This window comes from Protopterus annectens, chromosome 3.part1 (genome assembly GCF_019279795.1).
Source record: "Protopterus annectens isolate FY-2018-M chromosome 3.part1, PAN1.0, whole genome shotgun sequence".
NCBI lineage: Eukaryota > Metazoa > Chordata > Ceratodontiformes > Protopteridae > Protopterus > Protopterus annectens.
The window spans coordinates 286489208-286516229 of record NC_056732.1 but is presented as its reverse complement, the minus strand read 5'-3'; the positions used below and the strand labels follow the sequence as shown (position 1 = coordinate 286516229).

The 27022-nt window shown below is 37.9% G+C and overlaps 1 protein-coding gene across 1 annotated transcript in view; it reads left to right on the top strand.

Annotated features, from left to right (window-relative positions):
• Nucleotides 1-27022, top strand: part of VWDE (von Willebrand factor D and EGF domains) — a 740920-nt gene that overhangs the window by 87408 nt on the left and 626490 nt on the right. Inside the window, exon 6 of the mRNA XM_044066200.1 lies at nt 18850-19067. Coding sequence (XP_043922135.1) covers nt 18850-19067 — 218 coding nt within the window. The remainder of the gene's footprint in view (nt 1-18849; nt 19068-27022) is intronic.

Genomic DNA, 27022 nt, shown 5'->3' with positions numbered 1-27022 from the left:
TAGTTAGTAAACAAATGAATACATTCAAAAAAATTGAAGTGTAAGAGTTAGGAAAGGGTGTTGAGATAGGAAGAATAGTTTTATTTGGAAACATTCTAAAAGAGAAATGAGATAATACTTTGTTAGAAATGTTTGTTAAGTTGATCTTTGCTAGTGATGGGTGTTTAAAGCATATGCAAGCAGCTCTTTTGCTTAGAAAGGTAATTCTTCTTATATCAATTTGCTACATATTGATATGATATGGAATTTGAACAGAAAAAAGTTCTGTGATCTTAGTGTATGGCTAGAGAAAGTATATTTTGTAGATGAAAGTGGATTAGTAGGTCTGGTCTGTAGCGGGGCAGTATTGGCTTGGGTGTAGACTTGGCAAGCAGTTTGCTGTCTCATGGTAGGGAATGAGGAGAACGCTCTTACTCCAGACTTACTTTTACTTAGCTGTTTTTAACTATCATTCTGAGGAGTCACCCTACCTCGTATGTCTTGGTCTCGAGATACATAGATAGGGCCCTTGTCACTTGACTGGTTCTGTTTAGGGGCAAGAAAGATGTAAATGGGGTGAAAGTGCATTGCTCTTATACCAGTAATGTCTAGCATGCTCAGGGGTGGATGCACCTCGCACATTGGGAGAAAGAACTTCATTGCTTAGCTCGATAGACAAGTCACCTAGCATTAAAGTCCCAGTAATAGCTGCTTTGGTAATGCAGAGAGATAAAGCCCTGGTTAAATCCTGCCTGTCCCTGGTTTGATTAGCAGCTTAGTTGATTAATGGTGCAGCAGAGAAGAATGGACATGCTCACCCAGAGGGGTGGAGAAGGGTTGCATGGGTGTTCCTGGCAGCAATCTCTCATGTAGACTGGAGAGGATGACATCAGCAGCATAACCCAAAGAGGTGATACAGATGTGGGAAGAAATGCGTCATGGCCGCATGCATGGGCAGCACAGTGGTGCAGCTGTTAGCTTTGTTGTCTCACAGTAAGAGGTCCTCCGGTTTGAATCTCATCTGGGGTGCCTTCTGTGTGGAGTCTGCATGTACTCCCTGTGTTCATGTGGGTTTCTTCCAGGTGCCCCGGTTTCCTCCCACATTCCAAAGATATGTGTCTGGAGCATTTCTCCTCTGGCCTCCACTGAAAATTAGTTCTGTCCCAGTCTGACTTTCCCGGCAAACAAATGTTAAATAAAATAAATAATAACATACATACATACATACATACATAAAATGTCTACCCCTCAGGCACAACAACACAATCCCTAGAGGAAGGGGAAGGAAGTGTAGGTCAAATAAAGTAATGCCCACCCCCCCCCAGCAGAAGGTGATGGCAAGAACTTGGTGTCTGTCCTTTGGCTCCTTGGCTGAACCCAGCTTCAGTGAGGTAGACCAGGAAGTGAAGAAAAAACTGTCAGATCCATCATTGGATGGGGTACATGAGTAGCATGCCATAAGATGATGCACTGGAGTGAAAAGGAGCACCGAAAAAAAAAAAACAGTAGTAAGGAAGAGAGTGCAGCAGTGATCTGTCCAAACATCTACTATATGGTCAGGTACTTACACAACTGCACTATCTTAGAAACATACTTCATAGTTAGTGTAGGGGTTATTAGCCTTTTTAGTAACGAAAAATGTTTTTCTTGTTTGCTGGCCAACAACACACTGCATTGTGATTTAACAGTGCCACAGTGACATCTAACAAGTACTGAAAAATGCTGACAGATGTGCAATTCTCAAGAACTGTGCAAGATAAGTATCATTGAAAGGTTTCAGTATAGTCACAACTGAATGAACCATGTCAGCATTTGATTGCAGACCATTCTCAGCCACCAAATGTCCCATATAATTCAGAATAGGGGAAAAGTACAAAATAAGCAATTTATTTATGACCCAAGAAAGTTTTATAGAGAACTGGGAAATAAGGTAAAAGGATGAGAAAGACCGCCAAAAAAAGAGGAAGTAGATACATTTTGGAGAAATATCTATGAAGATCCTGTGGAACATAACAGAGATGTTAAATGGATAGAAGAAGTAAAAGAAAGAATAAGAAGTTTAAAGGTACAGGGTATGAAATGGGATGAAATAACAGCCAGAGAGATTGAAAAAAAGTTAAGAAAAGCCTCTAACTGGAAAACCCCAGGCCCAGATGCAGTATCTAACTTTTGGTTAAAAGTATTAATATCTTTGCATGAGGATTTAGCCATTAGTAACAACTATTTATATGCACACCCAGTAGCGTTGTCGCCTCACAGTAAGACGCTGTCTGGTTCGATTCTCAGTTAGAGCTTCTTCTGCGTGGAGATATGCGTGAATGGGCATACCTTCATTGAAGGTTGTGCATCAGGGATGGCAACTCGGCACCTAAAAATCTACTGCCAATCATTAGCGGACCGGAGTTCCGCTGTGACGACCCCTAACCAGGAAAAGCCGAAAGACACAACAACCCTGAACAGACACCACACTGGCTGACAAAAGGAAAAACAGTGCTCTTACTTAAGAGTAAACCTACAAGATACCCTAAAAATTATAGACCAATAACATTTCCTTCCAACGACATATAAACTATACACAGGAATTGGCGCCGACAGAGTTTATAGTCATTTAGAAAACAACTCAATTATGGCAGTAGAACAAAAGGGCAATAAAAGAAAGTCATATGGAACAAAAGATCATTTGTTGTTAAATAAAGTTATAGCGGAGAACTGAAAAAGGGGAAGAATCTAAGTATGGCATGTACTGACTACAAAGAGCATTTAATAGTATCCCAGATTCATGGATAAAAGAGTGCTTAAAAATGTATAAGACACCCTACACTGATTGACTACATTACAGTAACCATGAAACAATGGCAGACCATTTTGCAATTAAGGCATGATAAAGGACAGATTATTATCCAAGGGATAAACATTCAAAGGGAGATATTCCAGGGTGACTTTCTGTCACCGTTGTAATTCTGCCTTGCCATTAATCCATTAAGCTGTTTACTTCACAGCCATGGTTACAATATGGCTCCTAGAAAACAACAAAGTTTAATGACTTCTCATCTTGTCTTTGACGATGATTTAAAACTGTATAGCTCATCAGATGAGGAACCGGAAGCACATCTGCAGGTTGTCAAAACTTTTTCAGATAATATTAGAATGTCATTTGGTCTTGATAAATGTGCAAAAGGAATCTTTAAAAAATGAAACTGCAGCACCAGGAAAACATCAGTTTGGGAAAAGAATGTCATATAAAATACTTGAGCAAGAGGGAGTGTATAAATACTTGGGAATTGATGAAGGATCAGCAATAAAACATGAACAAATGTGAATAAAACTCAGTAAGGAATACTTTAGAAAACTTAAATTAATCCTGAGAACAGTATTGACATCTAGGAACAAGATCCAAGCTATAAATCAGTTTGCTCTTCCTGTCCTAACGTACAGTTTTGGAGTGATTGACTGTCCCCAAAAAGTGTTGGATAGATTAGATATTAAAACAAGAAGGATGCTTCTTGCTCACCCAATGATTTATAAAAATCAGTGTATACCAAGATTATATATTCCCCATTCTGAAGGAGGGATGGGCCTCCTTGAAATTGATTATATGTATAGATCTGCAACTGTGGGACTCCACACATATCTACTGACCTCACAAAATCCAAATGTAGTGAAAGTTTTGAAACATGAGGAGAATAAATCTAAGATGACTTCTCTGCTTAATCTGGCAGAAGCATATCAACGTCAAGCAGGAATGGAAATCAAACCAGAAGTAGATAAAAACTAGGCAGCAACTGAATGTGCCAAAAAACAAAAAGAAAGGATATAAGGTGAAGGTGAGAAGGCAAGAAATGTGGAAAAAACATAAATATAGTTGCAAGTATAGAAAGCTTCTGGAAGAGCCTCATGATCAAGAACAAACCCAGGAATGGTTAAGAAGAGGCAAATTCAAATCAAGGAATGAAAGGTTAATATTGGCAGCCCAAAATAGTGGGCTATGTACATGCTGGTTTACAAAATCCATTGAACTTCTTCTTCTTCTTCTTTTGGCTTTTCCCGGTTAGGGGTCGCCACAGCGGATCATCTGTCCGCTCATAATTGGCAGTGGAGTTTTACAGTGTTGAGTTGCCAGCCCGGTGCCCAACCTTCCACAGAAGGCATGCATGCACTCACACCTAGGGCCAATTTAGTGTGTCCAATCCACCTACTGCATGTCTTTGGGATGTGGGAGGAAACCGGAGCACCCGGAGGAAACCCACACAACCACAGGGAGGACATGCAGACTCCACACAGAAGGCACCCCAGCTGAGAATCGAACCAGAGAACCTCTTGCTGTGAGGCGACAATGCTAACTGCTGCACCACCGTGGCCACCCCACAAGGGAGAAACAGACAAATGTAGGTTTTGTGGAACTGAATTGGAAACAGTCACACACCTTTTTTCTGGATGAGACACACTAATGGCAGAAGGACTGTATACTGAAAGTATTCTATAGCTATGTCAAGAATCTTGATGGCAACACCCAGATCTGCTCTGAGTTACAGCACAATGGCACGAAAATTACAGAACCAACTGATATTGCCAACATCCTGGCAGATAGGTTCAGTGCTAACTTTACTCCCCCTCACCCCCTAAATGGCCCATATCTATACAGGAAGAATACAGAGTCCCTATAATCATAACTATGCAGGTAAAAGCTGCACTCTCTAAAGCCAAAAACACAGCATCCATAGGACCGGACAACATCCCAGGCTGTGTTTTACACGAACTTCAGAACAAACTGGCTCCCCACTTAAGCACCATGTTCAGTAATAGCCACGTATCAGGCTTTGTGCCCACTGAATGGCGCACAGCAACAGTTATCCCACCCCACAAAGGGGGAGCCACAACTGATCCCAGGAACTATCGACCTATTAGCCTGATGAGCCTGGTCTGCAAGGCCATGGAACGTATCATCATGGAACTCATAAATAAAGACATTGGTAACCTCCAAACTCTGGATCCCACCCAGTTCGGGTTTGTGAAAGGCAGATCATGCCTCCTGAACCTGATCGACTTCTTTGAGGCAGTCACCAAAGCCATAGATGAGGGTAAGGTGGTTCACACAGCCTATCTTGACCTCGCCAAGGCTTTCGACACCATCCCCCATTCTGGAATTATAGCTAAACTCACTAAATTAGGTACAAATCCCTAAGTCACAAGATGGGTTGCCAACTGGCTCACTGACAGAACCCACACTGTAAAAGTTGCAGACTCCAAATCTGACCTCAAAGCAGTGACAAGTGGAGTACCACAGGGTTCCGTCCTGGGACCTCTCCTGTTTGGCATCCACTTCTCTGAAGTACAGGCTAACACAGAAAGCCTCTGGCTAATGAAGTTCACAGATGACTGCAAACTAGGAGACATAGTCAAGTCCCCAAATGATGTGGACATCCTACAGAAGGGCCTCGCTGAGACAGATGCCTGGTGTCAGAGCCATGGCCTCAAACTCAATGCCAAAAAGTGCAGTGTCATCCCCTTTGATAAAAACTCTGTACCCATGAACTACCACATAGGCAGCAATCTACTTAACACCGAATGTGTGATAAGAGACCTTGGGACTCAGGTGGACAGTAGTCTGTCCTTTGATAGTCACATTGCTACAGTAGTCAGGAAGTCCTTCTACGTGGCACACCTCATCATAATAGGGTTCTCATCCAGGAAAAAAGAGGTAATTTTTCCCCTCTACCTGACACTCATTAGACCCATTATAGAGTACAACGCCCCTTTTGAATGCACATCACAAGACATCTGCAGCAGCTGGAATGGCCACAGAAGTACCTCACAAAGATGATTACTGGTCTCAAACAAATGCCCTACACTGACTGCCTCAAAAAACTCCAGCTTTACTCCATAGAATATTGCCTACTCTGAGGTGATCTCTGCCTCACATATAAAGCTATGTCAAACCCAGAACCATTGGACATGCTACACCTAAAAAAATCCCAATCTCTCTGAGCTACACGCTTTAGGGACCTAAACCTTGTCACCACAATAAACAGGACATGCTGGAGGGATAGATTCCTGTCCCAGAGACTTCCCATACTCTGGAACAGGCTACCCATCTATGTCAAGCAAAGTTCTTCATTAGCACTCTTCAAGAAAAATCTTGATGAGTGGATGGGAAATAGGAAATACACCCTGGGAATCACTTCTGTGTCTCTGCTCGACAGTGGCTCAGAAAAATACCTTTCTTGGGTGGCGTAAGCCAGTGAACCTTGTTGGCTAAGCTTACATAGGCCCTTGGGCCGATAGCCTAGTACCTACATATGAACCTATGAAAGGCATAATAATGTAGCGAGACTGTTGCACTGGGTATCGTGCAAACATATTGGTATCGAAGTGGCTGAAAAACACTGGAAACATAAGCCACAAAGCATCATAGAAAATGATGACGTTTATATCATATGGGATCACCCATTACCAACAGTTCAAAAGATAAATGCTAGAAAACCAGATATGGTGGTCCAAGAAAAGAAGACAAAAGTAGAACTGATCATTGAAATCACCACACCCAGTGACTAGTGTCTTGTGTATAGAAAGACACAAAGTCATAAAATACCAGGATCTGCAGGCAGAAATGAGAGCAATGAGGAAGAAAGATACCCAGACAGTTCCAATAGTAGTAAGAGCACCAGGTCTTATAAAAAATAATTTACGATCATATTTAGATATGTTACCAATCCATGTAACCCCATATGAATTACAGAAGGAGTCATTATTGGGTACATTGCGGATGCTGCAAAGAGCACTTTTGGCTGACATCAAAGACTGAAACAATACTAATTTTATGAACTTTAATCATACTTTGACTTAGGAATGGGGTCCATTCCTTTCATGGTATTAGAAACCCAAATGATTTGGAGTAATTAGAAAAATTCAGAATACTGCAACACCTGTTTTGACAATTGGCTTGATTGAATTTCAAACCCTGTAACCTCAGTGCCACAGCTTGATCATATGGCTGTCGTGTTCCTGTTTTCTAACATGACAGCCCAGAATGTCTCATCAATTACATTAACAAATCCACGAGCCCTTCACTCACATTTACTTTAGCTCATTGGAGCATCTTTAGTGTTGAAAAAGTCTAAAAAGTATCCTTAATAATCTTTATATTTGTAGGAGGATGTTGAATATACACAGTTTGGAGCTTCGTTCATCCAAATAAGTTTGCTAAAATTCCTGATTTCTTTCAACTATCTGTTCAAAATCTTTGTTGTTGACCTTGCTATGGCTAATAAGAATATTACCTTAGCACAATATGCAGATGATTCTACCATCATATGCTCAGCAAACAACATTGATTCCCTATAAAATCTGACCTAGGAATCCTTCACTCCTCTAGAAGACTATCTGACTACCTCCCAGCTATTCCTAAACCCTAACAAAACAAGAAAAAGCAACTTTTCTTCATTCACAAACACTTCACAGTAGAGAAAGCATCCTTCTCTATTATCTATGAACATCTTTTAATAATACCAAAATAGAACTTATCGCACAAGCTAAACTGCTAGGAATTTACATAGAGGAAGACCTAAACTGACTTGCACATTCAACACACAGTGAAAAAAACACTCTAGAAACTAAGCCCTCCATACTGATCAAAACCCTACCTGACACTGCAAGATGTCATATCACCACTACCCCGCAAATACCTGCTCTCCTCTGCTTAGCACCAGTACTGACCAACATCCAACTGACTGAGCTAAACAAACTTGAGCAGTGCTACAAGGTCAGAGAATTAATATCAATGTCTCACATACAGCCCATTCCTGTGAAGCCCTTAGAGACCTCCAGCGGCTTCAACTACCTCACCAAATCATGTCCTCCTAGCTCCCTATTATCCACAATCTAATAAACAAATCAAATGACTGTCCATCTCTAGCCAACCTTGTACAACCATACAACCCACCCAAAAGCTTGACCTCTTCTGACAAAGACCTTCTACACATATCAAAACCCAATAACTCTGCATGCTGTTCCCTCTTCATCCATAAAGGGTCAAAAACCTGGAACAGTAAGAGAGGCTGCTCGCTAAAGTCATTCAAACTATAGCCTGATTCTCCAACTGGCTTTCCAAATATTCTGCAGCAGATCAGCACATCATTCCTCTTCACCTTCATTCCTGTTCTGCTCCCTCTATAATCTGCCTGTACTCTGATTCACTCTCTTTCCGCCCTTTAGTTATACCCCTTCACCCTCACCTACCTTTGTCTTCTGTTTCTTAACTCTAGCTCTCTCATCATTATACCTCTTGTAAGGCATGTTGCTTTCTGTTGAAAACAGCAACAACATACCTGTTTGTATACTTTATCAGATTAAAAATGCAGCTGTCCCTCATTGGAAAAATATTATAAAGACTTTTGTATACTATTGTCTTTCATATGTTAGTGTAGTGTACTGTTTGCACAGCAGGAACATGAAATAATAGCCTGTATACTTTATATCTGTATACATATTTCAACAAAATTTGTTTAATGGATTTAGCATGAGTCTAGAATATCACAGTAATATTCCTTTAGGATATTCAGTTTGCAGTTTAAATGCAACATTGTTTATGTAATTTTAGCCATTATATTACATTCTCCACTTGAATCTTGATAAGGTATAGTTTTACCCTTTAATTCTTTACATTTCTGTCCAGAATTCCACTTATTGCATTTTCTTTCTTTTCAGTAAGTACTGCTTGATTTGTTTCTATCTTCAGAATATCTGCCTAAATACTTCATGCTTAAAATTTAGGGTCTACGTGTTAGTTTCCCCTCAGTTGTTTGGCAGTGCCATGCACAGACACAGCCAGCTTGAGTGGCATTTTTCCTGTAAAAGCACAACTGAAATTTCATCACTACCTAGTTACATACAGGATGACTAGTTTGCAGTGACAAACATTGTCCCCAGAGTCCCCAGAGTTGCAAACTGGATATTCCTGGCATTGCTTTATATTCTCACTCCAGCTATCTAATCAATAAAAAAGGGTCTGTTGCCATGGATATTAACTTTCCCAGTATCTCTGTTACCACCATGGTGGATATGGGCATCCTTAAGCAATGTAGAAATTGCCTAATGTTTACTGACAGCCAGTTAATTCTCAAACAAACTGATAAGGTATGTGAGAGATGTATTTATGCAATGTCACTGGAGACAAAGCTCTGACATAAAAGTACTCCTAATGTCAATAAGGTTGTCAGTAGTACACATGCTGCACCCATCACACACAATTTAAAGCAGACATATAGACCAACATATGCTGATGCACTTAAATGTAACCTTTCTAAACCCCAATGACCTCCTAGATGAAGTACACATAATAAATACCCTCAGCAGCCCCAAATGCACTATTTCAAAACAACACCGAGATCAACACAGAGACATATCTCATGATGCTGCTAGTACTAAGCCCATAAGGCAAGCCACCATACAATCCAACATTCTAGTCATTGCAGACTCCATTGTGAGACACACTGATGTCCCTCTCACCAGGCTGAGTATGGAGAAAGTCCACTAACTCAAAAAACAAGCCACCCTGGTGTAATCACAAAATCTATAGAGAACAAACACTTAACACACCAAATACTTTAATGCAAAGCTTTCAGGGCTAAACCCTTCATCAGTACATAATAAAATCATTCTTTTCAAATGTTAAATAAGAGAAATAATTAATCACATGATATAGCCAGCCTAGTTACCTATCTATCAATTAAAATTTAAAAAGACAGACAATAAAATACAGTATAAAACTTCCATACACATAACCTAAAATCCAACTATGCTCAAAATTACAAGTAACATTAATGGATACATAAAATATAACACATTTAATCATAAAATAAAAATAATAACACATGCAGTGCATATATAAATATAACATCCTTCAATAATTAATAAAATCAAATACTGTAAGAGGTTCTAAGAGGTGCAATATTCGTAAGCATAGAAGGAAATCATCAACAGACCGTGCTGCTTTGCCAGGGATGGTCTGCACCTCTCCCCTCCAGGCCTTTGAATATTACTTAAAACATTGTCTTCCTCCATAGTGTCTTTTTTAGGCAATGCCAAACTGAGTACTTCTGACATGGCAAATCAAAACCAAGAAAATCTAAAGGTATTACTGCTCAATGCTAGGAGTCTAACCAACAAGCTCTACTCCCTAGAAGCTCTCTTCACCCTAGAGAATCCTGACACCTGTACAGTTACTAAAACATGGCTTAAAGCCACGGAGGGCACCCCAACAGGTCAAGGTTATAATGCCTTCCACACATGTAGACCAGCTACTACACAGACAGGGACTAAAGGTGGAGGTGTTTTGATTTACATCAAAAATAAATATACCTCAAGCCTGGTTAAACAGGACAATGTACTTGAGCTGCTCCATGTTCAAATCATCATAAGCAAAATCCAATACCACTTTCTTGCAAGGTATAGGTCCGCCTCTATGACCCAGGAAACTCATAGCATGTATTTAAACTTATTGGAAACACTCACCATCCAACTCAATACCATATTCAGGGGTGACTTAAATTACCACATAATTAACTGGGAATCCTATACACCACCAAACATACAGACAGATCCCTGGATTTTGTAAACACAAACTCCCTGGACTAGACTGTCAGTACACCAACCAGGGGGTGCAACCATACTGGATATAGTCCTCACTAATATGGGAGAGTGCTGCATACCATCTACTGCAATGTCTTCCTTGGCAAGGTCAGACCACAAAATAGTTTTCTCTGAAGTAAAAATAAAACCTGGACCCCAGCTAAACCTGGAACTACTCTAAGGCTAACTTCCTGCTATTAAGTGATAAGCTGGCAAAATTTCATGCCCCCATAAACCCTGAGAACACTGCTGCCTATGCAGAACTGCTCACAAAAACCCATTACAAGCATGTTAATAGCTGCATAAAGGCAGCTATACCCACCAGGAAGAAGTACAGAACTAACTCAAAAAACAAGCTACCCTAGTGGAAGCACAAAACTGAATAGCCTGTATAACAGAAAGAAGAAAATCATGGCAAAAATTAGGAGGTGCAGCACCCAGCAGGATAAAAACACTCTCATCAAACTAAACTCAGAATACAAATAAAAGTCTACCAAAGCCAAATTTGAGATACATTTTGCCTCCCAGGCCAAGGACAACCACAAGGCATTCTTTAGCTATGTCCACAACCTCAAAGTCTAAACACAATTATGTGCAGAGCTCTTTGTAAATGGAGCCACCTATACTGAGTCAGAAGATATTGCAAACCCACTGGCTGATAAATTCAGCTCCAAGTTTACCCCTCTCTTCCCCTCAACCTTCTCTCAAGAAATACTGTGTAATATAACTCCCACTGCTACCACTGGAGAACAGGTCCTTAATGCTCTTTCTAAGGCCAAGAACACTGCATCAGTGGGCCCAGACAATATCCCAGGATGCCTTCTAATGAAACATGACCTATCAGGGCCTCTGGAATTGCTATTTAACTATAGCCTCCAAATAGGCTTTGTGCCTCATGAAAGGAGAACAGATACAGTCATCCCTCTGCACAAAGGTGGGCCATCTACAGACCCTGGAAACTACAGACTCATAAGTCTCACTAGTCGTATATGTAAATCCATGGAAAAATAATAAATGAAAATGATCAATAGAGATACAGTAAACCTCCAGACACTGGACCCAACCCAGTTTAGTTTTGTCAAGGGTAGGTCATGCCTACTCAGCCTGGTGGACTTCTTTGAGAAGGTCACCAAAGCAATGGATGAGGGAAAAATGGTTCACGCTGTCTACCTTGACCTGGACAAGGCATTTGACACAATATTGCACTCTGGCATTGTTGACAAATTCAAGAGGTTAGGTACAAACCCCGTATGTCACCTGATGGATAGCCAATTGGATTACAGATAGGACCCATGAAGTTAGACTTGGGGAGTCCACCTTTACAAAGAGTCCAGTCACAAGTGGAGTCCCTCGGGGATCAGTCCTTCGGCCACTCCTTTTTGGCATTTACTTCTCTGAAGTCAAGGCCAATGTCAATGGCCTCTGGTAACCAAGTTTGCAGATGATTGCAAATTAGGAGTTGTCATTGAATCCCACACTGACACAAATGTTCTCCAGGAAGGGCTGACCTAGACAAACAACTGGTGTCATAGCCATGGACTAAAACTAACTGCCAAGAAGTACATAATAGTATCTTTTGGGAAGTCATCCATCCCTGCTAACTATCATATTGACAACACAGCCCTTAGAGATGACAGTAGTCAGGGACTTAGGGACACACATACATATTAATCTAGCCTTTGGCCATCACATATCAACAGTAGTGAGGAAATCATTCTATATTTTTATTTTATTTATTTACTTATTTTACATCTGTTTACCACAGGTCCTTTTTCAGTGGAGACCTGGGGAGAAAACCTCCAGTTATAAGTATTGCTAACCTTACAGAAGTCGACAAAGATGGAAATATTCACAAACAACATCTACATGATGATGGCAGTACAATTCTGCATAAGAAAATATTTTCATCACACCTTTGCAAGAATTTTTACAATTTGGATGAGAGAGAGACTAGTTTCCAGACAATATTTACATCACTCCTTTTACATGAATACTTACAATCTTGATGAGAGATAAACTAGTTTCCAGTCATTTATCTCTCTGTGAGTATACATTTACATCACTTAAGTACATCCCAAAGCATTTACAACACTCCTTACATCACACATTATATAGGATTATAAACAATTCTAGTAAGATAGAGAATAGTTTCCATTCATTTGAGGTCAAATATTGGTGAGTGATATATTGTGCAGCTTATAAACAAAGGTATGGCATCCAAATCCAAGGAAGTCATTGTTCCACTGTATTCGGCATTCATCAGACCTAGTATTGAGTGCAATGCCCCCTTTGGTATGTACCTTACCATGCATATCCAACAACTGGAATGTCCACAGAGGTTCCTCACTAAAAGAATATAGAGGCTAAGTAAAATGTCCTATGCAGACTGCCTCAAGGCCCTATCCCTGTATTCTGTCTCCTACAGGCTTTTGAGTGGAGATCTATGCCTGGCATACAGGGCATTGTCAAACCCCACTCTGGTGGACCTCCTGCATATCCACAAAATAAACAGCACCAGAATTACCCATTCTAAAGACTTAAACCTTGCCTGTGATATAAATAGGACCTGCTGGGGAGACAGGTATGTATCCCAGAGACCACCCTGTCTCGGGAACAGGCTCCCCTTCCATGTGAAGCAGAGTTCCTCCCTAAACCAATTCAAATGTAATTTGGACAACTGGATGCAGAACAGGAAATTCATCCTTGGTTTGGCATCTATGTCTCTAATGGACACAGACAACCTGTAAATGGTTCATCTCCAGACCCCCCACTTGTAAATGTTTCATCTCCCAAGCCCCTGCTTACACTTATCAAGGGTATCAGAACTTTTTCAGAGATTTGGGATGCATGGCTAGGCTTAAAAAGGCCCTTGTAGTCATTAGCTTAGTAAACACCTATGAACCTACAGTATGAACCTATGAAAGCCAAATGGCAGTTATTTTTAGTAACTGCAATCCTAGATGAATTAGCAGGAAAACACACATTTTATGAGGAGTAAAACAAATCAAAAATATGAGGCATAAATCTGGACATTCTGCAGAATTATGAACAGTTGGCAGCTATGCATTTAATCAGAATTGAATTCACTAATGTTAGCTTCTAAAGGCAGAATGTCAAACATACAGACATGCATACATACAAAACCCTTATAATATAGTAGTTTAGATGCATGCCTGATGGTTTTATACAGAGTGACTGGTAATGACATCACATTTAACATAGTTTTCATTGTGTCATGTAATATATCATCCATAGCAAGCATATATAATAGATGCAGTTCTCAAAGACTGATGTCAAGTGTAATCCTATACAACTATATCGCCAAAATCAGGTAGTATAAATACAGCATAACAGTAGACTGATAGATTGGTACATCTTCTGTAAAACACCACCTGACCCATATATACCAGGGATTACAAATACAGCATAACAGTCGACTGATGTCATCTGCCCCATATATACCAGGGAGTAGAGATACAGCATAACAGTAGGCTGATATCATCTACCCATATATACCAGGAAGTGCAGATACAACATAACAGTAGGCTGATATCATCTAGCCCATATATACCAGGAAGTATAGATACAACATAACAGTAGGCTGATATCATCTACCCCATATATACCAGGAAGTATAGATGCAGCATAACAGTAGGCTGATATCATCTACCCCATATATACCAGGAAGTATAGATACAGCATCACAGTAGGCTGATATCATCTACCCCGTATATACCAGGGAGTATAGATACAGCATAACAGTAGGCTGATATCATCTACCCCATATATACCAGGAAGTATAGATACAGCATAACAGTAGGCTGATATCATCTACCCCATATATACCAGGGAGTATAGATACAACATAACAGTAGGCTGATATCATCTACCCCATATCTACCAGGAAGTATAGATACAGTATGATGGTAGGTTAATAGACTGGTGCATCTGTCATATGACATCATCTACCCCATATCAAAATTAAAAAAATCTTAACTGATATAGCAAGCTCTTGGTAAGGCTGAAGTCATTGACAATGAAAACAAACAGAACTCCATAAACATAAAATCACAATTACAGTAGAGAGTCGATTATCTGAACTAATTTGGACCTAGGGAAGTTTGGATAATCAAATTGTTCGAACAATCAAACATATAATTGAACCAGATTTAAAGGAACATCTAAAATCTTGTTTTTTCTGCATTCAGGAATACACTTTTCAACCATTCAGTGATTCCAATGGACAATAAACACTATTTTTCATACATGAGCTGGCTACAAGCTCAAAAAAACATGCTCAATAAAATGTTTACATATTCAGACTTTATGATTGTTCCTCTCGAAAACTTTGGAAGGCTGGTTCTGATAATTGACATTTCTGATAATCAACGTTCGGATAATCGACGCACTACTGTATCCATTTGCTTTCTATATGATTTAGGAGTTCTAATCACATATCTAATCCCCTTCATTCCTTAGCAACCATTGTCTATCTTCAATAAAAGATGCTTATCAAAACAAAAGCTTGTGTTGAATTCCTCTTCTGATTACTGCATTTACCTCAACATGATATATTTGGCCTACAATAACCCAGTACCTTACGGTGATAAAAAGAGTGGAGATTTCCCGATGCACATAATGGCTTACTTGGCTATTGCAATCATTCCTTATTTCAACTTGTTGCTCAAGAGTATGAAAACTGCCTAGAACATATGAAAAGTCTAAGTCCTCACCAAAAGTAGTTTAAAATTATCATGCAAGCTTTGTGAAAACCTGTCAGAACATTTCCAGAATACAGTACACACTCAGGTAACTGGCACTCTCAAGCAACTGGCAAAAAAGTATAGAAGAAATAGAGTACAATTTTCATGGACTGCATTTTCTGCCCCCCCCCCCCACCCCCACAGAAACATACCTTACATTTTTAGAGTTTTAAAAAGGAAGATAGGAATAGATTCCCTCGCTGTGCTACCTGAGAACAAGTTAAACCAAACAAATGGTATAACATTCACTAGGCCTATTTTTAATAGTAACTCTCAAACAACCAGAAACTACAGTTATCCTGCATCTACCAATCCCCATGGGTGCCAATTAACTGAGAGTTTACTTTATATGAACCCAGCAATCCTAATGCATGACAACTGATGTCTCCAGCAATCACAGGATGATTGTATAAATAAATAATACACATCTTCTGGGGTAAGGAATAATCCTCTTTGTAATTTCCAACAATAAATTCCCCATTTTGAGCAAGAGGTTACCAAACTATTGGTAGACAGTATATTATCCTACTCACATTGTTGTTTAAATCAGACAGCCTCCTTGGACAAATAACCCATGACCTCATATGCTGCTTCTAAAAGCTGATCTGTTACAAAAGAATTCTATTTAGAAACATATCTTTCTGTAATATTTGACATAAAGTGATTTTCTGAAAGCAATTTCAGTAAATATGCAGGAAATGATGCCTACTTTGCATGTAACCATGAGCACACCTGTCAATAATGGAAATCATAATTTTTTCCAATGCACAGTTTTAACATGTTGAGATGTAGTTATTCTCTTTAACTCTTTAACACAGGCAAAGTTAATGCGATAATCCAAACAGTGCATGTCCTCTAGAAACATTACCTTAGGACCATTTACCTCCAAAATAGTACAATGTACTACTATATGCAAAGGGATGAACACGTTGTATTATATAATAAAAGTGTCCAGGGTGGATTCACTGTCTGATAAAATAATAATAAGGAAGGAAGATCCAATCCTCCCTTCATCTGAGAGGTGCACCTGAAATCAATGATTTCCAATAAATTCAGTAGGGACAAGATAAAAGTCAAATTCAGACTACCAGATTCCTTGAGTTATCTCTAGATGAAAGAGTACTAGCAGATGTCTAACAGATGAAGAATGCAGACATTCAATTTCATTTAATCAAAACAATTTTAAGATGCATGGAAAAAAAGTTTTTCTTCTGTTTAGCTAAATCTGCATGCAAGATCTGATGAAGCGGGTTTAAAATAAGATTTATCAAAATTATACTGATCTGTGATGGAGAGTAATGTATCAAAATATCCAGCAAAATACAATGATTTAGACATATTTACCTTATATTCTATTACCAGACTCCACTCCTTAAGAATATCTTAGACTATAGGTACAGAATTCTTCAGATTTTGAGGCAATAATGCTAAATCATCAACATGCAAAGCTGTTTTTCTCAGCAGTAATTGTTGGAGTATCGATCAACCTGTTGCCAATAAGTAAACATTTATGGTGAACCTTTCCCTTTCCCCACTGTAGTGAGATCTCGGAGTTTGGTATATTTAATTATGGGGGGTGGGGGGGGGCAGAGCCCACTTGGTGGGATACTTGTTTTGGTGTTTGTTGTTTTGTCCTGGTGGTTGAGTGGTTGTTTACCCTGGGTGAATTGCCGTTGTTTCAGGCATTCGGAGAAGTGAAGATTTGATAAAGTGGTTTCTATGAAATGGGATTCGATTATTTACAATTTGAGGTAAATCCATATATATTTATTTTCATATATGGTTGTAAGTCAAAACTGCAATCGTTCATATGAGGGAATGCTTTTTGAGGCTGCAAATAAGGGTAAATGATCATATGAGCAGACATTGTTTTCTGATGTGTTTTGGTGAGTAGCCTTTTGTATGGTATTGTGGTGCAGCAGGATCTGGGGGAATTTACCCTCAATCTGCTGTTCTGTTTTCTCAGAGTTGGTGTGTGTGTAAATATATATATATATATATATATATATATATATATATATATATATATATAGAGTCTATATCACTTCAACAAAACGGCAGAAGTTCGAACACCATATTTTCGAACTTCTATCCTCGAAGTGCAAAACCATCAAAGGCTTAGAACAGCGATTTTTTTTCCAGGGAAAAAAAATCACTGTTCCAAGAAACACACACACAACACAAGCACACCAAAAAAACAGCAATCCTCACACATACACTTAAAATCCTACATCTAGCCCTACACTAAACTGTACATACACTACTATCTATGCACTTACCTTAACCCAAACCCTAACCCTAAGGTCCGTCACTATCGCACGCTCACCTGACCCGCGCCCTAACCATAATTCACCTATCCCGCCCTAACCCTAAAGTCTGTCACTATCGCACATCCACCTCACCTGCACCCTAACCCTAACTCACCTATCCTGCCTTTACCCTAAAGACTGTCACTATCGCACACCCACCTCACCCGCACCCTAGCTCACCTAACCTGCACCCTAACCCCAATGTCCGCACAATTGCACACTTACCTGAACCCAACCAATAACTTTCCACCACAGTGCTTAAAATTGCAAAGCCACAGAAACGGCCCACCAAATTCTTTCCCTGGAAAAGAATTCGGTGTTTTGCAGCTTCGCGATAATCAGTTTTCGAACTTCACAGTTCAAGCATATGGTGTTCGAGCTGGTGAAGTTTCGACGAACTGATAGGATCCCTATATAGATATATATATATATATATATATATATATGGGTCACCTTCAGATGCCCGAAATCGCATTTCACCGACACGGAATCCGACGGGTCGAAAACACCGACAACGCAGATGACCGACAAGGTGAGAACCCGACGGACTCGGTAAGTGTGCGATAGAGTGAGGGATTTAGTGTTAGGGAGCGGACAGGTAAGTGTGCGATAGTGAGGGACTGTGGGTTTAGGGGTGGGTTAAGTGAGTTAGGGTTAGGGTGCAGGTAGGGTGAGTGTGCGGTAGTGTCGGACCTTGGGGTTAGGGGTGGGTAAGTGAGTTAGGGTTAGGGTGCAGATAGGGTAAGTGTGCGGTAGTGTCGGACCTTAGGGTTAGGGTTTGGGTTAGGGATAGTGGATATGTTATGTAGTGTACTGTGTTGTTTACGTGTAGTGTGTTGGTGTAATGGTATTCGGTGTTTTGCGTTGTCGGTATTTTTTGTTGTCGGTCTTTTGGTGTCGGTGATTTGTGTGTCGGCGGTTTGGCGTTTCGGGCATCTGAAGGTGATCCATATATATATATATATACATATATATATATATATATATATATATATATATATATATATATATATAAAATTAACAGGGGGTGTGCAAAAAATGATTTTTAGTTTTTGTTGATTTCAATCTTTTTAGATTTGATCTAAAATCAACATTCTTATTGTGTTTGCTCTTATGAGCATTCTATGTTTGATGAGACACTAATATACATAAATATTTTTTTTTCATTAAAGAAGATGAACAGAACCCAGTTGCAGACGTAGCTCTGTCATCTTGCCATGTGGATGTGCACCAGATGTCTTGCCATAACAAGATCTGTGGAAGTGAAACTGTTTACTACACAGCTGTGACAGATTTTTCACATGATGGAGACAGAGTAACAGAAATTACGGTTCAACCTATACTTCATGAGAACTTCCTTTGGAATGGCTACACCCCAGAGGGTGCACAGGTGAGAAATAATTTTGCCTTTATAATATTCTGAGTGTTGTGATGTCATTTATGCCGCAGCTGTGGATTATGTAATTTTATACTTATTCTTAGTAATAAAGATGGAGTTTCTGACATGCCTTGTCAAGCCATTTTATTTTTTTTTTGGTGTGGTGATATTGAGCTTTTCATTAGAGCTCGAGTCCTACTTTCAAATTGTTGCTTCTTCCAGGCATCATACAAATCAACCATTTCTAACAGCCAGCAAGTAGAAAAAATGTTTGTGTGAACACTGAAGCAAACATCTGGTACCTTCGTGAAGTAGAAGGCTATATGAAACTTGCAATATATATGACTCATGGTTGATTACATTTCCTCAGTACACATTATGCAGCTAGAGCAGGAAAGAATCAAACTCCAAACTGAAACTCATTAGTTACGGATAGCATTCATCTTATGAGCTAGTTTAACAGACTATATATGATTATTTATATATATATATATATATATCTGACAGAATTAAGTTACCAAATCCAATGGATATTTAGAATACAAACTAGATTTGTCTTAAAATATTAATATCTTTCATTTGATGACTGCATTGGAAACAGTTGGAGGGAAAGTCACTGAAGAAAATCATAAGAATAAGCTTGTTGCTTTCCTGTAGGAGAGCATTCTTCAGAATAACAAAAAAAAAATTAATTTAGTTGTCATAAAAAAAGTCACATTTGATGACTGGGTTGTAGGAGAACTGCACAAGAAAGTAGCATGTCACATGGCCTAGCTGGACTTCCGTAATGTCTTTGTCTCAAATCCACCAAAGTAACTGATAGGAAAAATGGTGAACTTAGCACTAAGATCATGTCTAATGAACTGATTTAGAGCATTGTTAAATGGTAGGATTCAGGGGGTCGTGGTATATTAGACAATGTCAAGAATAAGTGGACTTACTGAAAACAGCATGTGCCAACCCTGGTCATGGGCCCAGTACCCCTACTTTATTTGTTTCAAACATATCTGAATGAAGAAAAAATATGTTAAACCTTCATTGCTGACACAATGTTAGAAGCAGCACTGCAGTATGGATGGAAGTTAATAAGGATTTCTAAAGGCTGACCAGGTTGGGAAAAAGGAGGTAATGGAGGTTCTCTTCTAACAAATGTGAAATACTGCATTTAGGCCACAGCAACCCTGGTATGAATTTCTAACTTGAGGCAGTGGATACAGTGGCAATAGAAGATGAAGAGGCTCTAGAAATGTTATCACATCTTGATTGGACCAAGAGAAGCATTGTGAAATGCTACTGCCAACAGCTAGGCCGCATCCTTAGGAGACTCAAATCCAGGAGCAAAGTGGTAATGTCTCTATGCTATAAGACCTTGTCAGACCACACCTTGATTACCATGTGCAGTTCAGTAAACCATATCAGGTGAGCGATATCCAGCTGATAAATGTATCCCAGCAGAAAGCTAACAAAATGGTGTATAGAAGGGAGTGAAACAGATGTTTACATTTACTTAATGCTTATAAAAGATAAGTAAATTGGTCCGCCTTGCTACTTTTTTAGCTGCACCATCAGAGCAAGAGTACATGCAACATATATAGGGATAATTTTGTGAAGCCAATCAATCAGCAGAGCTTACTTTCAGGAGATGGAAGGAAAGTGCACACAGAAAATACAGCACCTTTTTATATTTGACTCAAATAATAGTGATTTGCCAAACATATGAAAAATCTTTTTGTAAAGAGCATACTATCTCCTGCACCTCACTTGTATGAGCAATGCTCCCCACAACCTACCACCTAATATATTACCTCTGGGGTTGTTGTACTTCACAGTGAGGACAGAAAAACGTAATTGCGATTTTCATGTTTATGATGAGTCACAATTATATGAATCACAGTTTTGAGCAGGGCCAAGAGCAAAAAAAAAAAAAAAAAACAAAATAGACACAGAGAGAACATGCAAAAGACTACCTAAGCAATATCCAGAAGTCAGAATTAAAAATTGGAGCTGCAAAGTAGACATTTTACTACTAATCCACCATACTTAAAGAGACAAGAGGAACTCACCATGAAGGAATGGGAAGGGAAGCCATAATGTGAATTCACAAGTCCATGTCAGGGAGATGTGAAGTTCTCAACAAAAATGACAACTAGAGAGATAGGGGGTACAGGCAGCAAGACTGTAGGGATCAAATATTCCTAGAGTGTCTAAACATACTTCTTGATGAAATGTTGTGTGAACCCAGAGGTGTAGTGAGCTCTTATGGTGCTCTGGACAATTCACTTATCTGGCACTCCCTCAACTTTAAGTGGAGATCAGAAAAAAAAAGAGTCCTTGTTGTACTTGTTAAGAATGTTATTTTTTTATGCACCATTCAAGTCTATCCATTCATAAGCACCTTATCAGGTTCATACATTAGTACTAGGATAGCTGACTTTGTGGACCATTTTTAGAACAGCCAATTCTCCTTTTAAAGGAGAGAATTAAACCCTGTACCTTGTCACTGTGAGGTAAACACCTTAACCATAATGGTTATACCAACCCCCAAACCAAGGTTTGTTAAAACAATAGGACCTTTTTATGTTTCAGAATTCTCCTCATATAAAAAAAATTAAAACAGTTTGAATATGAATATTATTAGTATTGCCTAACATACTAAATAATTTCAGTGGAACAGTAAATGTAAAAAGGTGGCTTGGTACAATTCAGTGAAATAAGTTTAATGTATCCTATTTTATCAAATATGACATTGTTAAAGTCTCTTCAAAAGGCGTACTATATAAATAATAAAATTTGTAACCAAAAGTAGAAATACAACTCACACCAAAAAATTGCGACAAAATCCAGTAGCAATAAAGGCTCTCCTCCATATACAACAAACAATAGTAGTTATATTCTCTCCGATATTTCTGGATACAGGCAATTAATCCAATAGAACGAAGATATAATAAATGCAATTTATTAATGTAATTAACGAACAACACTTAAATACCATTCTAATAACAAAACTTAATTCCTTATTGGCTGGCCATTTGATTGCTACAATTTTTAATCATTGGTGGTGCAGTGTAAAAACAATATATGCATACTACAGTATAGCAGTACTATTAATATAACCGATAAATTCCATAATCTCCTCTTCTGGTCCATCCCATAAAATAAAAATGTCATCCAAAAATCTATAATACCCTATAATATATTGGTAAAACACAGAATTAAAAATATATTGTTTTTCAAAATATAACATAATAATATTTGCATAAATGGGTGCAGGCAATTAATCCAAAAGAACGAAGATATAATAAATGCAATTTATTAACGTAATTTAAACATACACACAACTAGATTGAGTGCTTTCATTTCCTTCATGGAGACTTCATCAGAATCTGTCTTTAAACAAAATGAACAACACTTAAATACCATTCTAATAACAAAACTTCAAGGATGCCAGATGCTACACATATATAATTGTAATAGGTATATTGTTCCTATCCACATGAGTGTCAAATAAATTGTTAAAATCAGACTGTAAAAATCATTAGGCTTTTCAAAATGACAGTCAATAACACAGGATGCTCAGGTTCAAACAATATTGCTTTACTAATGTACATTAGGAGGCAAAAAACTATACAAAAACAAGTATAGAGTTTTGACTAATTACATTCAGGAAATACCCTCAATTATATACCATTTGCAATCAGCTTTTGCCCACCTTACTGATGTGGTCAGTCACAGGGCATTTACATCACTATAGTCCATAATACTTCATTCAAAAGAAGATGCTTAGGTAATGTTTTTGAAAACTTTCCCATGAGAATAACACAGCCTTGCGAGGCACCTGGTCCATTACAATGTCTTCCTGTAGATGTTACTTTTTCCAAGGTTCTTAGATTAGTTCGGATACAATGGTCAAGTCTTTTCTTAATACGTTCCTTTGTCTCTCTGGTTAGCAGCTGCACACTATCTCTGATAGTGTTCACAAGGCCATCCTTCTCGGTGGAAGGAAGAAAGATATACATGCATACATATTTATTTCTCTCTAACCCAGCAGATTATAATTACTGAAAGACATAAGCTTGCTGAGCTGGCTACTGCCAGGGTCAGAGGTTAACCACACTGCAGCTAAGTTTCAAGCAATTATATGCAAGATCATTTCTACTGCCATATTGTTAAATAGAATCAAATGCATTACATATTATACTGTTTCTAAACTTCGCACTACATATATGTTTAAGTACATATTCTTCTAACAGTTTATATATGTCTAAGTACATATTTTCCTAGCATTCTGTATATGTTTAAGTACATACTTTTCTAACAGTTTATATATGTCTAAGTACATATTTTTCTAACAATGAGACAAAACATAATTTATATAAATCAAAAATAAAATATATATATAACATATTTATAGTATATTAGTTTGTATATATTTCCATTTTGTATATAAAGTATGGTTTTCTTGCCTAGTACATGCATTTTACTGTAGTATGCATATATTGTTTTTACACTGCACCACCAATGGTTAAAAATTGTAGCAATTAAATGGCCAGCCAATAAGGAATTAAGTTTTGTTATTAGAATGGTATTTAAGTGTTGTTCGTTTTGTTTAAAGACAGATTCTGATGAAGTCTCCGTGAAGGAGATGAAAGCGCTCAATCTGGTTGTGTGTATGTTTAAATTATGTTAATAAATTGCATTTATTATATCGTCGTTCTATTGGATTAATTGCCTGTATCCAGAAATATCAGAGAGAATATAACTACTATTGTTTGTTGTATATGGAGGAGAGCCTTTATTGCTACCGGATTTTGTCGGAATTTTTTGGTGTAAATAATAAAATTTCTCTTTATGTGAGGGGATGATGTTCCAATCATCCTCTCAGACTCAGTTTTAACAAAATATGTCATATGTAGAATTAAAAAAGGAGGGATCCCTGAATCTGAGACAGTATGCTGTTACTGCTATAATACCAGGGGAACACGGAAGTATGTTGTAAGTTCACCATGTAAGGTTTATCATGTTTCAGTGAACAGAAATAATTCCATAATAAATGCATTATGACCTACTTATAATATGTATAAATTTATTGATGCCCTTAACTGGCTATTAGAAACTGTACATGTTTATTGGATTTACCAAAACTTAAGGTAAAAGACACCAATGACAAGATCCAAGAATGATTAGTTCCTTAATTACTTAGCAGACAGACAAACAGCATATACTCTGTGACTACTGCGAAGATCTATACAGTGATGCGGGTGTACAATTTCTAGATCACAGTTTTATAATCCAGAGTTTAGTCCAGAAAACTATTGATTTGGAGTCTGTCTGATGTTCTTATGGCTGCATTAATTTTTTTTTTGTGGGTGCTTTCATTTTTGGACCTACTAAATGCAGTTTAACAGACTGGTTGATAAATTGAAATAAATATATATGTTGTATTGTGAGTTCTGAGTATAAGATTTGTGATGAGATGGGGATAAGTTGAACCGAAATATACATTATTTTTTAATGGTTTACAGTTTTGGCTTAGTGCCTTTATACATCACAGCTTAGTCCTTCTTTTCTGTCTGTGATTTTCAGTCATTTTGTGGTTTTGTTTTGTTTTTTTTTTTATTTGGAGATCAGGAGGCTCTACCACATTTTTTCTGGGGTTGTGATGAGATATATTTATCCTCACCATGGACCTCCAAATGGAAACCCAATAAAAGCTAATTTCTAGTACAAAGACTACTGCAACATATCTAGGGTGTAGGTAAGCAGATAGAGAGATAGAAACTGTAGATAGATAGATAGATAGATAGATAGATAGATAGATAGATAGATAGACAGACAGATAGAGATTATATCCTCCTAACAAAATAAAAAATATAAACTGGGCCTACTTCACATATAGACCTTAATAAGAAAAAAGTGCAATACATAGGCAAACTAAACACAAAATATCAACTAAAATATAACTCAAACCACATAATATCATAAAACAGTAAACCCAAACACAAATCAAAATTACAAATTACACACACACACACACACACACACACACACACACATATATATATATATATATATATATATGTGTGTGTGTGTGTGTGTGTGTGTGTAAACAAATACATAAATTCAATGTATCCCATTCATTTCAGTGGGGAAAATGGTAACATAAAGAAATATGCAATGAACACTATCAGCCAACCAATTCAGCATTCCCCACCTTAATCAAATTCAAAATATATAAACAAAAATAGTGGCCCTGATTCTAAAAGACTTGCTGTCAGCATATGTGACCACTTACACTGAGAAATTGTTGAGAACAGGTATTTTAGAATCCGGTCCCTGTAGAAAGCCTGTTTATAGCTGTAGGCCTTACACAGAATAAGTCGTTTCCACTGAGAACATGTCTTTTGGAATAGGGCTAGCCTTACACGGAGAGCAACTCTTTTGTAATCTGGACCAATGAACAATGTTACAATTGTTAAAATGTCAAGACATCAAAAACAATAAAATAATATGAAATATTCAGAAAATGTTTCTCAGAAAAAATGTATAGCTATACTGAATCAGACCGAAACCTGAATCCTGGTATCACAACTCCACTTCTATTAAGTAAGGCAAAGAGTACTACAACAATTTTATATCTACATTCGAAAAGACAAAAATCATATATCTGAAATGAGTAGAAAACATGAATGCAAACAATAAATCAATAGAAAAATGAGCATTAGGGATTCTGGCGTGTAATAAATTGAATGTCTGGTACTGTGGGATATGGGACCTTGTTTCATGACGTATGGCCATCCTTGTGTGTGTGTGTGTGTGTGTGTGTGTGTGTGTGTGTGTGTGTGTGTGTGTGTGTGTGTGTGGGTGTGTGTGTGTGAATAGGCACATATATGTATGCATTTCAACATTTTAAAAATTATGGTCACTCAAACTTCTGACCCTTTGACATTTTGAATTGGAGCATTTTGAAATTGTTAGCGTTCAAAATTCTGACCATTGAAATTTTGCTGTACAGCCTTTATTGCATATATCTTTCTATCTGTCTATCAATCTATCAAACTATCTATCTGACAATACTGTAATTAAGCTATGTATGTTATAGTCAGAGACGTAGGATCATTATACAGTAAGGAAAATTAAGGCCTGGGGCTGGTGATGACTTCACTCATTAGCTTCTCATTACAAAGTTTAGAATCAAGTTACAAAGAAAAGGAAAAGCATCCAGACCAACTAGATATGAGTTCAGTGCTCTTCTATCAGAATACGAAGTGGAGATGAAAACTGGATTTACTAGATTAGACTTGGTAGTCCAGTGGCTGAAGAAGTATTAGAGGTTTGTGGCACTGACCAGAAGATGACTACAAAAATATTTTAAATAAAAAGAAACTATGAAAGTCAAGATACATGTCTATGAAGGCTTTACAAGAGCACAAGTTGGTGTTGATAGGGAAAATGTGTTAAACTGAGTCTAGAATTCCCAATAATAATAAGAAATAAAAAGATGTATTTAAATGAGCACAGTAAAGGCATGACAGAAGATAAGAGAATGGGAATCACAAGAATCTCTTAAATTTGATTAGAAATATTAAAGGAAGCTTTGATGTAAAATTAAGCATATTAAAAGACAAAGCTGAGGTGACCTTACAGAGATAGAAAATACAAAGTTGTACCAGGAATATAAAGAATGATATGAGAAAGAACATAAACTCACTGATACACACAAGAGCATATTCTCTGAGTTCGACCCATGTTCTCTAAGTTAGAGCCAGTTAAGTAAAATGGACCTTCGAAAGCCTAATAATAAAAGCCTGAAAAAAATAATAGAATTCCAGATGAATAGTTTAAATTTGTGGAAATTTATGCCGTTATAGTGTTGCTTGCAATTTGTCTGCAAATTTGGAATTCATAACAATGGTCGTTGTATTGGAAAATTCCAATTGAAATTCCAATGCCAAAAAGGCGCAATGCTA